Genomic DNA, 12,492 nt, shown 5'->3' on the forward strand with positions numbered 1-12,492 from the left:
CAGAGATAACGGTAGCTCATTAACGAAACTTAATTCCAGAAGTATATTAGAAAAACTTGAAATATAAGAAGAGTATTCCAGGAGTATATTAGAAAAACTTAAAATATAAGAAGAGTATTTTCAATATTAGTCTTTTAAGAGAGGTAAATAAGAAAATCGAGAACTTTTCAGGTATATAAGCAATTGCTCTAAAAAAAAAAAAAATCAAGATCGGTGTTTGTGGCGTACGGATGCACCTTGTTCAGGGGGTAATTTCCTAAAAGAAATCTGCGGAAAGCGAAAGCGTAACGGCGTTAAGGCTAACGGTGACGCTTTCGCCCCGCTTCCGAGAACTGTGAGGGGTATTTTGGTAATTTAAACTCCCAGTGGCATATCGCTCTGTTTTTATTCTGCAACCTCTCGTGATCTTTTTCCCTCTCTCTCTCTCTCTCTCTCTCTCTCTTCCTCTTTCTCGTACTCGTATTTTTTTTGTTCTCTGTTTTGGAGAAGATTTTAGGGTTTTAAAAGCCTTTAAAGCCATTAAAACCCTATCGCGATCAATCTCCATTGCGATCTTCGGGATCTTACCCAACGTATTTGGTGGATTCGATTCGCGGGGATTTGATCGTGTGGTGTTACTCGCGGCGTGGATTCCTCCGATTCGGTCGCGATTTCGGTCGCTTTCGAGGGTTTTCTCCGCTTCGCAGCTCCGCGATTTGAGCTCGGATACGTCGGCATTGGTGGATTCGTGAAGCTGTTATTTGACTCTTCGATTTTTCTCCGAGAATAGTGTGATTTGTTTAGAGAAGATTCGGGGCTTTACTGCAAAAAGTTTGCTTTGATCGAATCTCGGCTCCTTTTTAGGGTTTTCGTCGAGGTTGATGCAGGTACTACATCAGAAACAGCTCGCGTTTTTAGCCTTGTTTCTCGTTCCGAAGATCTCACATCGATGCTGCAGAGATTTGAGTTCGATTCCTCAAATTTTGAATTCTTTTTTGTAATTAGAGTTGGATTATAGCTGTAAAGTGAATTTGGTGAAGAAATTTTGGAGTTTATGGAGTTCATTATTCGATTCATGCTCTTAATTTGGCTCATTGGAGTTTTGTCACCGTACCTATGTAAAGCACAATCCCCTGCGACATCTTTAGATGCCCTTCTTCAAGATTACGCCTTTAGATCATTCCACCACCCTCATACTGGAATCATCTACGACGGTACGGTCCCAAACAATCTCACCGGCATCAAGATCGCGGCGTCGAGGCTAAGAAACGGTAGTTTGAAGAAGAGGGGATTTGCAAACTATAAAGAGTTCACAATTCCGACCGGCATTGTGGTCCGCCCGTACGTCCGAAGGCTCGTTCTTGTTTACCAAAATCTCGGCAACTGGTCCTCCTTTTACTACCCACTCCCTGGGTATACCTACTTGGCTCCGGTGCTCGGCCTTCTTGCTTATGATGCGGCGAATCTGTCGGCCACCCACTTACCCGAATTGGATATCGTGGCTTCAAATTCGCCAATTTTGATTGAATTCACAGATGTAAGTCCTGTTCCCAATGGAGTTGTCGCGAAATGTGTGTGGTTCAATATAAATGGCACAGCAAAGATAGGGGAGTTGGAGGCGCCCGCCACCTGTTCGACAAATAGCCAGGGCCACTTTTCTGTTGTGATCAACTCTTCAGCAATCCCCCCTCCACCCGCACCCGCACCCGCATCCGCACCCGCACCCGCACCAGGTCCTACACCTGTCCATAAGAGCCATTCGAAGGTGTGGAAGATTGTCGGAGGGGTAGTCGGAGGGTTTCTTGGTTTGATTCTCTTGGCTTTGCTTGTGGTGTGGATTCATCGGTATCTACAGGAAAAGAGAACGGCGAAAATGATACACCAGTCTGAGACCGGAATACCGTTGCAAATGGTGCAAGTGGGCAATTTTCGGATGCCACAGGTCCCGTTAATGCGGACCCAACCGCAGCTCGAGGATGAATACATTTTCTGAATCGCTGCCATAGTATTAGCGTTACTCCTAAAGCAAGGAACAAGCACACGATCGCCTGTTCAAGTGTTTCATATGTACAGAACCATGGATTGCCATTGCTCTGTTCCTTCTTTTTTTCTCCCAGTTGTAAATTTGGGAAGGATTCTCCCTGCGGTGGATTAGATATTCTCGACTTAGGGTTACTTAGGATCAAATCATGCATTCTTTGAAGGGAGCTTTTCTCGGCATCGGCGTTTGTTCCGGTCCCTGGCTATCATTCATGGTCGTATTTCTACCTGGTGAGAAGTATCCTACGTTTATGTAAAGTGAAGGAATTTCTCGCTGTTTGACCTGGAGCTGTCTCCGATTATTTTTTGGTTGCTGTATTCAAAATTAAGCCTGCTAATAAAAGCCGAGGTATTATTCATTTCATGCAATTCTGTGCCTTTCTGTTGATCTGCTGCTCTGGTTTAGTTCATATTTTGCTTTCGACTCCTGGTTTGTTTAACTATGTTGAATGCTTTTCAGATCTGACATTCGAACAGCAAAACAATGAATTTAGTTGTAGTTGCAATAGTCACCTGTTAGGGTAAATATTCCTCGAGTTCACATACTAAATTTGCTTCACACAACAGTTTTCAAGGCTTGCCGATAGAATGGAAAATTGGCCAAGTAGTTCTCACCTCCCCAGTCAATAGAAAATCGTTCGTCATGCCGTATGATCTTTTGCAGGCAAAAGTTGCAAGTAAAATCTATTAAGTACTTTGTTACAGTATTTTGTAACAATCTTTTTCTTTTATGCATTCAATGGTATGGACTCTGAACACATGCGCTCCGATAAGTTCTTACGGAGCTATTAACACCCTTTAGCTGTTTCTATCAGTATGTCCATATCTGTATGTAGTTTTATGTTGTCATGTAGTTGCAAAATGTTAGAAGTTACTGTCACCAGCAGAAGCATAACTTATCAGATAATGTGATGTGAGAGGAAGCTTAGAGATTAGAATAGGTTATGGACTCTGACCAAACCAAAACTTTCTTGTGCAATTAATGTGAATTAAGCCTGTAAATGCTAGAAAAAAACAAGGGGGAAAAACAAAACAAGAGCCCTAGATTAGAGAATATAATACGGAAAGGATTAGTTCATTAACATTGTGGACTGAGTGACCTGCATCATTCAGCTGGATAATAGTTAAGAAGAAACAAAAGAAAAATAAAAGTAAATAATATTTACTTTTTTGTGTGCCATTTGTGATGCATAGAATGTTATCTGAAAATAAAATAAAAAAAAACTAAGGACCGGGGTATTTAATGCAGGAAGAACATATTTATTGGCATGTGGACTACAGTGTGCAGCTTCATCCAGCTAGATAAAATTGATATTTGAGGGGAAAGGAAAAAAGGAAAAAGAAAAGAAAAGAAAAGAAAATATAATCATCTAAATCATAGAACATTTTAGAAGTTCAAAAACAAATATAGTACCTAAACATATAGAACTGTATTTTGCTGCTTCAACCAGCTGGTTTATAGTTGAGAAGCAAAAAAAAAAAAAAAAAATCAATTAGAAATGAAAATACATGAAAGAAGTTTCCAAAGTTTAATATTAAAAACACTTGATTTGGTGGACTAAGTATATCAACATCCAGACTCAGTTCTGTTCCTCAAGAGGCACTAATAAGCGTCTTGCTTGGAATCTGGATCGAGTTTTGTGCAATAAAATAGAGTAAACTAAGGCTTTTTTTCTCTGTCAGTGTTTTGAAACTTAGGGTGTGTTTGAGTCCTTGTAAAATTATTCTACAATTTTTTTTGGGTTGAAAAGTAAGATTCCGTTGTTTAGTTGCTCAAAAAAAATTTTTCTTGAAAAATATATTTTTTTTACAGATGGTAAGGAAAAGAGCAGTTTTTATTTTCCGCTCTCTTCCAGCAGAAAACGAAAATTTAGGCTGAAAAAACGCTGCAGTGGGAGGTGCAACACGAGGCCCACACCACCTCGTAGACCGCGTGAGAGTGTTCCACGGTGGACCTCTCTATGTCCCTTTTTATATATATATATATATATATAGAATTGAGCTCCTATGCTTTTAAAAGTACCAAGTTGTTGGTGCTTAAAGATTTTTCGCCATTAGATTAAGCAATGTGCGGTTAGGATGACGTGGGCTTCCTAGAATTGAGTGGGTGGTTGGTTGAATAGTATAATCTAACGGTTGAAAATGATCAAATGCATAAATTTAATGGTAAAAAATTTACAAGCGCAGTGTTTCGTGCTTTTACAAGCACCATAGCCGGATTCTATATATATATATATATATATATAACATTTTATTTTTAATATAAATATACTATTATATAATATTTTATTTATAAATATATAGTAATTTATTTTATATTATGTCATTAAATCTAGACTATTATATAGAGCTAGACTCTTATACTATATATTATTTTGTTTTCAATTTTAGAATGTTCGAATCAATGATCAACAACAGTAAGACTGATTTAGGGTATTTAAAATTTTTAGAAATAAAATTTTATATTTTTTTAATATAGTTTATTTTATAATCAAATTATTTTAAAATTATCAAATTTTAATGGCTACTATGGCGAGTTTACAGTTTGACGGTGTAAAAAAATCTAAATTTATTCAAATTTTAATATAAAATACTTTAAACTATCTAATCAAGGACAACATCCTTGATCTTGAATTCAAAAATTCTATTCTCAAATTTTAAAAATTGTTCAATTTTTACCGTTCATTTTTTACATGATTTACTTACTAAGTAAATGATATCGAAAAGAAATTAAAATTTTATTTCTAAAAACTTCGTATATCTTAAATCATATTTATCAGTATGGATCGTTGATTTGAGCACTCTGAAATAAAAAATAAGACTAAAATATCGGAGCTTCGGTACTTACTATAAATAGTATAGTACTCATTATATATTATTATATTACATATTTATTGTATTTTCAATATTATTTTATTTATAAATATAAACTATAATACTAATATATGTAATATGATAATTATTATATATTAATAATATATACTATATAATATATAAAATAAAAGAAATATATATATAATATTTTTTTATTTATTATTTTTTTCTTTCACCCAAACAGCTGTGATGGAATTTTTCCCTACAAATTAAACACCGACGAGTGTAAAATTTATTTTCCTCTCAAAAGTTTTATTTTCACTGATTTTTTTTCTTTTTTTTTTACAATTTTATGTGGAACCAACAGCCCCTAACTGGAATTTGGTGCATTTAATAATTAGATCTATTACTATGCCCTACCATACGTCCCAAGTTTAGATGTTTCTTCTTTGTTGATAGGGATTGGAAAGCTCAGTTAGGTTTAGATGTAACATCTCCTAAAGCGCATTAATTAATTGGATGTTGATTTTCTAAGAAAATTTCAGCTGTAGCATCCTAAGGATCATTAATTAATTGGATGTTGATTTCTAAGATATTGATTGCACCTGGTGTATCCGGACACATCTCATGCACCGCACTCAATATTTCGTGATCTGAATTTTAAAATTATTATTTGCAATATTCGGTAGATGAGGGTATGATCAAATATGTAGCAAAGTATACTATGTTCAGTCTCCATATTATTTTTATTCTGCAAGATAAAGTTCATTATAAATGAAATATACTTATTTTAATAAATCCTGACCATTAAGACCTTGTAAGGAGCTAAATTTAAACTTCTAGTTTGTAATCATAAAAGAAAAGTTATTATTGAATAGCTTATTTTGACATCCAAACAGTCTCTCGAAAGGAGAAAATATTATAGATCTTGAAAATTAGAGTCCGGCTGCTATGCTATCGATAGCACCAAGCACTTGGTGCTATCAAATTTTCTACCGTTAGATTAACCCCTTTGATTATTTTTACTTGTTAGATTATACTATTCAACCAACCACCCACTCAACCCTAGAGGGCCCACATCATCTTAGCCGCACATTTCTCAATTCAAGGGCTGAAAATCTAATAACACTAATTGCTTGGTGTTATTGATAGTATTCCAGCTTAGTTCATATAGAAGAGCCTCGAGAATATATTATAATAAAGACAACAAAAAGCATTGTTATATTTAACCCTCTTTTAAATGCCTGGTGATGTAATCTCTCAACAGTTTAATAGACCACAAAAAATCTAGTTGATTTCACTTTATATTTTAACATAATATCTTTTATATTATAATATATTATATATGTTAATATATATTATAATATATATTCCGTACCAATAATCAAAAGAGGGAGAAAAAGAAACGTAACAGTTAGGTTGGTGTCGTTTGCGCACCACTAGCTAGAGCCAAGGCGGCCTACGAAAGGGGTCTTGTCTTGTTACTCCATTAAATTATTTAATATACTTAATTTACAATAATATTATTGGTTATTTTAATTATTATTGGTTAATTCATTGTAACTGAACTCAGCTATAACATCAGTTCGTACGTACATCGCTATAAGCTGTCACTATAACAGAATTAGGTTATAGGGACATATGTTTGAGACATTTTTGAGTAAGTATCTCATTTATCCTAAAACTTAAAAAAATATCTATTAATGCCTAAATATAAAGCCCAATCCAATAAAAAATAAAAGATTACTCTACTCAACCCACCACACCCAGTTTATTTGGCCCGATTACAAACAGAAAAGAAAAAAAAAAATCAATTACCATCTTTTCTTTTCTCTTCACTCAATCCACTGAAATTCTAGACGAAGAGCCTTTCCTGTCGTCCTTCTCCGCCACCGCAGCCAACAAGATAGAGTTTCGACGGTTGCTAAATGTTTAAATAAGTGTTTGTAAATTAGCAGCACTCTTTTAGGTTATAGCGATACTCTTTAACTGTCACTTTATACCTAGCGACCCCATATATAGCAACACTTTTTAAAAATGTCGGTAATTTTAACTAGCAGCATTTTTTTGACATGTACCTACATTTAAAAGTGTCGCTATACATCGTTTTTGTTGTAGTGTGCACGGGTAAGTCCACTCCATTGGTTTTTCTCTAGTGATTCTACTTATTTGGTTTTTCTCAAAAAGATTCTACTTATTTTGGTGGTCTAATTATTACTCTTAATTATTTCCTACATATATAGTTAATAACAATATAATCATAAATCAATCTAAGTAATCTTTGTAATAATATATAAAATAGAAGTCAAAGCTTCTGCTTGTGCCGAATCACAGGCCGAATTAATTGTTGTTATGTAACAATTTATTTGAAGGGAATTAATTTTATTTATAATTTAAAAAATAATTATTATTTACTGATAAAAATAGGTGAGATAGATTAATTATATATATATNTTTAATAAATAGGCCTTTTTGATCGTTATAAAATATATCTAATGAATTAAATTCTAATTTAAGATCTTTGTGATAGGGTTATTTGAATATATGCGACAACCCTGTCCTTCATTAAAAGATATAAACTGGAGAATTTTAAAATTAGGATGATATTTTGAATTAGAATTTAACAAAGAATTTATTAAAATATTTTAGTAGCCAAGTCATTGTTTGACTTTAGGAAATTCCCACAAAACCTCCATCAGCAACTAGAAATTATTGCCTACACCATGTGCACACATTTCGTGCGCTATGCCTTGCAACTTCACATTATATGTACGTGTATATATTTCAAATTCAAAATCTAGCTCGTTTGATTTGTTTTAAGTCTTACATATCAAAAATAAAAAATTTTGGACATCGCCTTTGGACGCATCAACTAGCAACCCTTTCGTTACCATTGATTTTTTTATACTATTTGCGATGGAATAATTTTTTTTAATACATTACTAATTCTTCTAGCATTGACCTACTTGCAGTTAATAAATCGACAATAAGAGTATAATTTTGATAGTCAACAACTCTTCTATATAGTTCATTAGTATCTAAACTCATATAGATTGTATTTTTCGTATATGGTTTTGAATTTAGAAAGTTTTTTTTAAGAAAGAGCGCGTTACCTGCTTCATTCATTAAAAGAAATGAATTAAACGTACAGAATGAAAGCAGCTAAAGCTTCCTAGAGAAAACAGGAACCAAAAAATAAAAGCAAAACCCAATAGGTGAAAAGAAAGTAGAACACAAAAGGAAAAAAGAAAGTGAAAACCGAAAAGAAAACGAAGGATGGGGAAGAAGCAGGGGAAGAGAGGAAAGGGAGAAGAATTCAAGTTACAGTAGTTCTATCCAGGAGTTGGACAGGCTTACGACACGATCAAAGGCTCTAATGGCATTGGGTAAATTCGACTGGAAAATAATACAGTGCCGTTCAGTCCAGACGACCCACCAAGTAGCCGCGAGCATGGTTAGGCCTTTCGATTTTTTTCTGGCGTTCGGAGATTTGAGATGTTAAACTCCAAAGACCTTGGACGTCGTCGCCCCAGACGATGTTTGATGCGTCTGCCGTACGAAGGAGTAGAAATCGAGCGAAGACACAATTGAATTTAGAAAGTTAATCTTATCAAATATAATGTTGCATATACACCCGGTGCAGGGAATCATTTCTCCACGGCAACAGCTCACAGACCGTTATCTTATTAACGTCAAAATCGTCAAAGGTAGAGGAAAGGCATTTAGGGCATGTTTGGTTGATGATCGAAATAAAAATGAAAAAAATAAAATTGAATTGTTTTGAAATAGAAAATAGAATGACGAATCATTTAAAAATATTTAGTTCATTATTAAAATAAAAATCAAAATAAAATTTTAAAATTTTTGAGTGAGAATTTTAATTAAGAAATAGAAAAGTAAAAAAGGGAGAGGTGTTGATGAAGAAAGATTTTGAGTAGTTTACTTTGGAATTGGCTAATCCGGAATTCAAAGTCGGATTGGACCATAAATGGATTTGGTTATTTCCATTTCCGAATAAAATGAGATTCGGAATACGATTTTTATAAAGCAAACAATAACAATCAAAATCAATGAGTTTTATTTCAATTTTATAGTCTAAAATAGATAAACAAAACATGCCCAAGGTTTTACTATTTTTTTTGGAAATTTCAAATCTACCCCTAAACTTCAAAATATTATAAATACCACTCCAAAATCTAAAATATCATCAATTCGCCTCTAATTATTCCAACCTACTAACACTCATCTAAATTTTTAAAACTAGCACAAATATTCTTCTGAACTCCAAATCCCAAGCTCATTCTTTCATCTAATGGTCAAAAATTCGATAGCTTCAAACATTTGGTACTATCAATAGTACAGTAGTATATATATATAGAGAGAGAGAGAGAGAGAGAATTGAGCTAGAATATTTTTAGAAGCACCAACTCCTTAGTGCTTCTAGGTTTCTAACCCTTGGATCTACTCCTTAATTACCAATAGTCCTTGGATCAAACACTATTTCACCTACCATCACCTACCACCATCATCCCAACCCTACATCTCCCCATCCAATGGCTACCCCTTAGTGCCTTAGTGCTTTTGAATTTTTAGTCATTGGATGGAAAAATGTAGGGTTGAAATGATGGTGGTAGGTGATGGTAGGTGGAATAGTGTTTGATCCAAGGGTTATTAGTAATCAAGGAGTAAATTCAAAGGTTAGAAACCTAAAAGCACCAAAAGGTTGGTGCTTCTAAAAATATTCTAGCTCAATTCTATATATAGGCTACTATGCTATTAATACCACGAAGCACTTGGTGCTACCAAGTTTTCTGCCGTTAGATCTATCATTTTAATCATTTTCACCCGTTAGATCATACTATTCAACCAACCTCCCACTCAACTCTAGGGGGCCCACATCATCCCAACCGCACATCTCTTAATCCAATGGCCAAAAACTTGGTAGCACCAATGACTTGGTGCTATTAATAGCATAGTAGTCTAGTTCTATATATATATATATATATATATATATATATATATTCTAATGCATCTATAAAATTACACTCATTTGAAAGGGCATTGAAGAAATTATCTTATTTCTTTATTGGAAAATATTTCTTGTACACCTGAAAAGGGTGCGGATCTTACACCAACCATTTTAAGATTGATAAAAATCTAAATAGTTTTTAATCAAAATAAAAATAAAAAAATTGATGTGATAAATATTAATGATTTTGAAATAAAGTGGATATAAAATATACACCTTATTTTGGGATATATATATGTAGTATTTGCACTTTTTTATTTTTTACTTTTTTTTGCATATAACCTCTTAAATCTCTGGATTAAGAGCCGTTTGATACTGAGACCTATTTAATCACCGCATGTATCACAATCTCCCTGCAAAATCACAAGTTTAACTCAGCCTGCATCTAGCTAAGTTCAAATCATAGTTGATTCACATATCTAGCTAAGTTTATTTCTAAATAAAATAAATGAACTAGATAGCATGCTCTCTCTCTCTCTCTCTCTCTCAAAATCAAAAAAAAAAAAAAAAAAAAAACTCAGCCTGCTTCTGTGTGTTTAATGCATCGCAACCTAAAAACACGATTCACCATCTCCTTTAACCCTTTAGTAAAATGCAACAAAAAAAAGAAAGAAAGAAAGAAAGAAAAACCAGCAGCTACGTTTGTTCCAATTGTGTCAAAGTCGTAAAAAAAAAAAATAAAATAAATTGGGGAAAAGAGGATGTAATCTTAGAAAAAATAAAAAAAAAAATCCTCTTTCAGTTTCTTAAAGCTTCTGCAAAGCATGTTGTCATGTTGACATATTTTCCTCGTCAATGCACGAAATTGCATACAATTTGATGACAATAGGGTCGGAAATTCAATTCAAAACTAACATAAGTATTAGGTCAAATTCTATGTATCAAACAGAAATAAAAGCCGGATCAAACAAGTCATAAAGTTTTTAACAATACAATTTTTGAACCACATGCATCGTGAGTTTAAATCGAAATTCAACAAAAGAGTTGAAATCGTAAAAAAACCCATCAACTTTGAGTCGTTTGTAATTTGATCAACTAAATTTCATTTAGTATCAAAAATCCCCACTAAGTTTTCTCCACTGAGATTTGGCTCACAAAGCTTAATTTGATACCCAAAAATGAGAAAATTTAAAAAAAAAAATCATATCTAACATTAGCTGGGTTATTATGCACCAAGATAAAGTAAGCTGCTCAAACTGCTACTAGTTCAAAGTTAGTGGGCTTTTTTTAACTATGTTAATTCTTTTGGAATAGAGAACAATAATTTAATAGCAACAAAAGATCTATACGAGTATCGTTAAATATAAAAAAATTTAAACACCATTCTCTACAAACTTAAATTTTTAGAGAATAATGATTGTTTTATATAATTTAACATGGTATCAGAATAGAATGTTCTGAATTCGAATCATGACAGCCTTCTAGCATTATTAATTTCCTCCCATTTAATTCAAATCCACGTCATGGACTTTACGAAAACCTCAAGTCCGTACGTGAGGAGAAGTGTTAAATATAAAAATATTTAAACACCGTTCTCTAAAAACTTAAGATTTTATAGTACAACAGATTTCTAAAGCTGTCATCTAAAAAAATAAACCATCCAAGTTCCAAGGTAATTTAATATCAATATAACACACCACCGCAGAACAACAAACCGTTTCCTTCTTGTTTCCTCCATTACTGGAGCGAAATTCTCATCAAGGAAAACCAACCAAAAAACCAAACGTCATTTACAGTAATTACCATACAAAACTCCCAAATTAAATTCCCCTAAAATCACCAAAGGAAACATGGATAAGGTAAGGTTATTTACAAGACCTTAAAACAAAGTAGTCTCTTATGGTTTCCTAGTGTCCAACATAACCCAGTTCTTGGTATTCACATCCTGTCAATGCAGGGAAAAAGTAAAAAAAAAAAAAAAAAGATACTAAATCCTGCAGGGCTACTTAATTTTCAAAATAAATACGTAGCAGCTCATATAGCAGATTTAGATATTGATGTAATTTTTCAAAGCTCTACATTCAAGCATTTACATAGTTCAAAAAAGACAAACTAAAATAGCAGTAACAGATAAACTTGTAAATAAATGCTTAAGTGATTCAAATGTTCTGCAAACACAGTTGAATGTATCTTTCAGATGTAAGTTTTGTTCAGCATTTATATTATGAACTATGATCACCGTGAATTAATCATAAATAGAGGTAAAATTTCCAACTTACAACATAGTACCTATCCTATCGCAAGATTACTTGACATTGATTAACAGAACAATAAAAGTCACAGGAACTGACCTACTTGCTAGAAGCTGAATGCTGCTCCAAGAGCTTCTTGTCCCTCCTTTCCATCGCCACATCCCAAACATCATTCCCTGGGTGCTTCGGCTGCAATTTTAACAAGAATTTTGTACGTTCAGGAGCTGATTGATTTGATGTAATTAGAAATGCAGCATAGTTGGAGATGTATAGAGTTAAAAATGCAGCAATTACAATAACATACATTTCGTTTGGATGGATATAGTAGAAATTACTATAACTATACATAATTTGTTTATTTGCACGCAATTGAGAAGTGCCTTTTCTAAACTTTTATCACTTTCTGTATGTGTTGGTGAGATTACTTGCAATCTAGAA

At 33.4% G+C, this 12,492-nt stretch overlaps 1 protein-coding gene and 1 long non-coding RNA gene across 2 annotated transcripts; one reads left to right on the plus strand and one right to left on the minus strand.

Moving 5' to 3' along the window:
* The first annotated feature begins 208 nt into the window (after positions 1-208).
* Positions 209-2,443, plus strand: LOC109705810. The gene has a single exon (XM_020226587.1). It carries the CDS (start codon positions 1,034-1,036, stop codon positions 1,970-1,972), a length of 939 nt encoding a protein of 312 aa, XP_020082176.1. The 5' UTR covers positions 209-1,033; the 3' UTR covers positions 1,973-2,443.
* A 9,003-nt stretch (positions 2,444-11,446) lies between these two features.
* Positions 11,447-12,244, minus strand: LOC109705814. Its single transcript, XR_002214912.1, has 2 exons — positions 12,154-12,244; positions 11,447-11,747 (listed from the first exon to the last, which is right to left on the minus strand). It is a non-coding gene; the product is annotated as an uncharacterized LOC109705814 (long non-coding RNA).
* Positions 12,245-12,492: the final 248 nt, after the last annotated feature.

This window comes from Ananas comosus, unplaced genomic scaffold (genome assembly GCF_001540865.1).
Source record: "Ananas comosus cultivar F153 unplaced genomic scaffold, ASM154086v1, whole genome shotgun sequence".
In the NCBI taxonomy this organism is placed as follows: domain Eukaryota; kingdom Viridiplantae; phylum Streptophyta; class Magnoliopsida; order Poales; family Bromeliaceae; genus Ananas; species Ananas comosus.